General features: G+C 48.5%; 1 protein-coding gene across 1 annotated transcript in view; it reads right to left on the minus strand.

Annotated features, from left to right (window-relative positions):
- epha4l (eph receptor A4, like) overlaps positions 1–5000 on the minus strand; it is a 51729-nt gene that overhangs the window by 12599 nt on the left and 34130 nt on the right. The window contains exons 6-8 of the mRNA XM_079513807.1: positions 1636–1760; positions 1222–1381; positions 169–280 (exon numbers count right to left, since the gene is read on the minus strand). Coding sequence (XP_079369933.1) covers positions 169–280; positions 1222–1381; positions 1636–1760 — 397 coding nt within the window. The remainder of the gene's footprint in view (positions 1–168; positions 281–1221; positions 1382–1635; positions 1761–5000) is intronic.

The raw sequence follows: 5000 nt of genomic DNA on the forward strand, positions 1-5000 counted from the left end.
CGTGTGTGCGCGAGCGTGCTGATCAACACTGTGACAGCCACTTTTCCAGCAACATATTCCATCACGGAGGATTGAATGCAGAGCGAGAGGAGAGACCGACAGGCAGACAGATTACAGACAGACAGATCACAGACAGACAGATCACAGACAGACAAACGTAAGGCTCACCTGCGGCTGATGACAAAAGCACTGATGAGGATGATGAGAAGAACCACACTGCCTACCACAGACACCAGCAACACTGTGGAGTTGGTCCCGTCACCGATGATGGGAGCTGGCACTGGAGGGGAGACAAAGGGTTAACTGAGAAGAGAATAAAGACAACAGCCTGGAGGAAGAAGACAGAACAAAAAATAAATGGAGATGAGGATAGCGGGAGAAATATTCAGTGGTAACCAGAGGAAACAGCAGGTGGGAAGGAGGGAGGGAGGGAAGAGAAAATCTCAGGAGAGGAGTCAGACAGAGACAAAGTGCAGAGTCAATATCATCCTGTACTACATCAGTACCATGCACATGAAAGAGCAGTCGTACATTCTCTGTTTGCCCAAGTCATTGAACTCCCCCTCCCTTCCTTCCTCTCTGCATCAACCCTCTCTCTCTCTCTCTGTCTCCTTGTGTGGGCCTCCCACTATGTTTACCCTTGCTTGCCTGCCCCTGTGCTTTACGAGCGCCCCGTAAAAGTCTTGTGTTTCTCGTGCTCCATTGAGAGACAATGGCCCCCCATTAGAGCTGTGTGCTTGACCGTGTCATCATCGCGCGCCGCTATCTGCCATCTACATCACAAAGGGAGCACCTGGGTCCACCGGCCGCCGGTGCAACGCAACACTTCTATGTCACACGGCCACAATGACAGTTCAGATCAAGTGACATATCACTTGTCCAAGCGGGTTAGGTTTTGTTTATATGCTAGTTAATATGCGACAGTCGTGACTACAAATAAATGTTGGTATCTTTTTGCGCTTCATTGTAACTCGAATAAAAGAGGCTGCCTGGATTGCTATTCAGGTGTTTGAGTGCGATATCATTTATCTTTTTATAGATGTCAGCCTGTTTTGATTAATGAGCGGCCAATGAAAGAGACAAAAACCCATAAAGGATGCTTTCATCGCGGCATTTTTACTGAAACTGGGGGCGATATGGTTGGCAGCGAGCCTGCCGGCACTGCAGTGCGGTGATGTCATCAGTGCGAGTCAAGCGGAGTCAGCAGCGTGCGGCACTCACCGGAGTTGGTCATGAACTCAAATGGGGCGCTGAATTCCCCGTAGCCGGCAGCCGTGCGAGCGCGCACATGGAACACATAGGAGGTGAGAGGGGTCAGGCCTTTGATGTCAGCGTTCCTGGACGCCGTCTTGATGATCCTGTAGCTTCTCTCATTCTGGTCCTGGAAACAATCATGACATTAGTGCTTTTCTTACCTGATTCAGAAAGCTTTACTGGGAAAACTTCATGTACTCAAGAATGTCCTTGATGAATAATTGTTATCATTGTACACACACCCTATTTTGGGCATATCATTATAGACAAAAACTGCAAAATAAGTAATGTGTCACACAATGTGATCTTGTTTATCGCCAATTTTTTGTTTTCATGGGGCCGTTACCTTTTTGTCAGTTTCTTAATTTCCCATGAGCTCACCTTTTCGTAATATTTGACCTCGTACTCCAGGATGACACCGTTGGCCCTGTCAGGCTGCTGCCATGCCAGAGAGATGGTGTGTCTGGTGATGTCCTTAGCCTGGATGGAATTCACTGGGGAGGGAGCTGGTCAGGGGAGAAAAGAAGAAGGCAACGTTAGGCCTGCTGTCTCTGACTCCTCCATGTTGTTTTCCAGCCTTGGAGACACATAGTCTGTTTTTGTTTCTCCTCTAAATCCCCTTCTGCCTGCTCCTGCTGAGAAAGTCAAACAGAGGGCCAGGCCACAAGGCAATCAATTCCATTTGTCTTTGAGCTTGGCCCCCAGTCAAAGGCTTAAGCTTTATATAGCTATATGGCTATCCTGCTAAATTGCCATAGAGTCCATGGCAGGGCTCTATTTCAGAGGCAATGGTTGGCCTCCATAAAACTGATCCCATTGCCGTGGGCTGACACTAACTCCTCCACCACTTTTCCTACAAGCTAGCAAAAATAATGTCCCAAGCTCATTTTCTGTGGATTCTTATGTCAGCACGGGAAACCATACATTGCTATGCTTTTTTGTTTACAAGGGAGCTAATCAATTGGTATTCATTAAAGCTCCAGCGAACGATCTTATCCCTGGACTGTTCTACAGCAGCCATTAATGAGGCCATATTTCAGTCAGCCATGCTATGTGCGCCCAGGCCCCTTTAAACATGTGATTGGGTAAAATACAGATAATGGCTTGTGCTTTGCGCTGTCCTCTCTGGAGTGTTCCGCCGACACACAAATCAAACCTCTTATCTTTGGGGAGTGTGACAACGTAGAAATTGGGTCATACGCTACGTGCGGCAGGACAAAGAGCAACCCACAGACACTTATGACGCACACTGTGATAAACATAAACATGTTCAAATCACGTTCGGACCAGGCAGGCGTTCATGGGGTGTGACGGATGGAGTTGTAGAGCAAAATAGCAAACAGGAAAGTGGAAGTATATGCTAACACACATACACACACGCACGCACGCACGCACGCACGCACACACGCACGCACGCACACACACACACACACACACACACACACGTTTTTAAGACGTCATAATAAGACAAGGAGACAAAGGCAGGGCAACCTCCTTCCTGTTTTCTCAACTCAACGATCTGGAATCAACAGCTCATAAAGCTGAAACAGCCACCCCTCACACACACACACACACACACACACACACTCACACACACACACACACACTACTAGTGTTACCCGCGACCACCAGGCAACAACTTTCACACACACCCCTACGCTCAGAGGCAAGAACAAAGCGAGCCGCTGACCAAATGTTTACACCAATGCCATGGGAGTGATTCTTTGAAACGTGTGCACGCTTCACGACTTCACAGGGATCAAAGAGTATATCTCTGGACCCCCGGATCTATCCATACTGTAACCGAACTCATTCCATACATCGTCCTCTTAAATAATTACTGTGCAAGATGATTAATGAGGCTCACCCTTCCAGTGGTTATGATCGGATTATCTCTGACATTATATGCACTCTGCTCCCTTTGACCAGTGGGCTCCAGGGAGGCTAGCCCTCGTGCTAACGCTAACAAAACCAAGGCTTTTAGTCAGGGATTGAGTTCAAACGGGCCTGCAATCCAAGCACCAGCAATGGATTAAGTTTCGGCCAGGGTGAAGCGGCAGGGGGTGGGTGGGGGGGGGGGGGGGGGGGGGGAGTGGGCGGGGGTGGGGGGTGGGGGGGGGGGGGGTGAGCCATGGCTTTTGGAACTTGTGTGTGTGTGTGTGTGTGTGTGTGTGTGTGTGTGTGTGTGTGTGTGTGTGTGCATGGGAGGAGAGGGGGGGGGGGGTGGGTGTGTATGTGGGGGGATGACGGGATAGCAGACATCTCTCTGAGCGCGGCGGTAAATAGATTTTCCCAAGGTTGTGTCATCCTGCCAGCCTAATGTGTCGTGTCTCCGTTAAACAATTAGACGGCGGCCATTTGTATCCCCTCAGATCAATCTTGCTCCAGAGCTGGTCTGTCTGTCTGTCTGGCAGGCAGGTCCCCGCGGGGCCGGCTGAGGACGCTCCCGCTCGGAAAGAACAGCCCCGGCGGGGTCGCGGGGCCTCGCTCTCCTTGTGTAATCCACACATCCATCTTTCCTCCGAAGATGACAGATATGGCGATTTAATCGTGTTCTGCTCCTCGCGTTGGGTCCCCCCCCCATCCCCTGGGCTAAGACGCAGATAAAGATGAGTGATCTTCTGAGTGGTCCCTCCTGAGGTTACGCCCCTATATGGAACTATACGCCAAGGTTAAAACAGAGAAGACGTCGGCTAAACGATCCATCTAGGACAAGGTATTCTTTTCTTTAATGACCACTATACTATGGCGCAGACAGATACACAAGAAAAGTAAGATGACACATGAACCCAAATGGCTCCGGTCACGAATGCACGTTCGTGGTCCACTCCAACCACGAACACGCACACGCACACACACACACACACACACACACACACACACACACACACACACACACACACACACACACACACACGGTGAGATAAACAAATTGACATGTCTATTCAGACGTGATGGAAGTTTGTTCACAGGGAGTGATTTGGAGAAAAGTATACCGGCAGACTATAGCTGGCACCCCAGTAGATTAATTTAAAATAATGTGGGGCAGATTAGTAATGTCTCACCGCTTTCCCAACGTGTGTGCTAAAACGCTGTTGGAATAACAAGAAGCAATGAAGGACCAATGAATATTCTGATCTCATTTTGGATATGCGTTCCAAAAACTCATTCGCACCCAGAAAAGACAACTTCTCTGTAGAGAAAACCGTATCTCCACATTCATTTTTTTGGTTTTCTTTCATGAATTAATGTCCTGTTTTATACTTTGTTATATCTTTTTGTCTTGAAAGTAGTTATAAACATTTAACCAATGTAAAGTATTAAGAAGAGTGTGTGTGACTTGAAAATAATTGCCTTTCCCCCCCATTTCCTGACCAATAACGGATTTGGACACCCGACTTTGACGATAATGCTCCATACACAACCCGCAGCAGCACACACACAACACACAAAAACAGAGCACGAAACACAAAGAACCTCATTAGGCAAACAGATGGAAATACGGGCTGAAAAAACATAACACCTATACTTGCATTATCTCCACAGACAGCAGCAGCCTCTACCCATGCATACATTTAAACCAGCTGGAGTAAATAGACCGGTCAGGCGCGCACAGAGGGCCCGCATCAGTTTGAAGTCACCCTCCCTCGGCTTGTGGGCAAAGATTCATGCGGACGTTTGTGTGGATTTTTTTTTGTCTCTGCATGAAAGGCAAGGGAGGGAGGCTAGGGTTCTGTTTGACGGAG

Source organism: Electrona antarctica (genome assembly GCF_951216825.1).
Source record: "Electrona antarctica genome assembly, chromosome: 11".
NCBI lineage: Eukaryota > Metazoa > Chordata > Actinopteri > Myctophiformes > Myctophidae > Electrona > Electrona antarctica.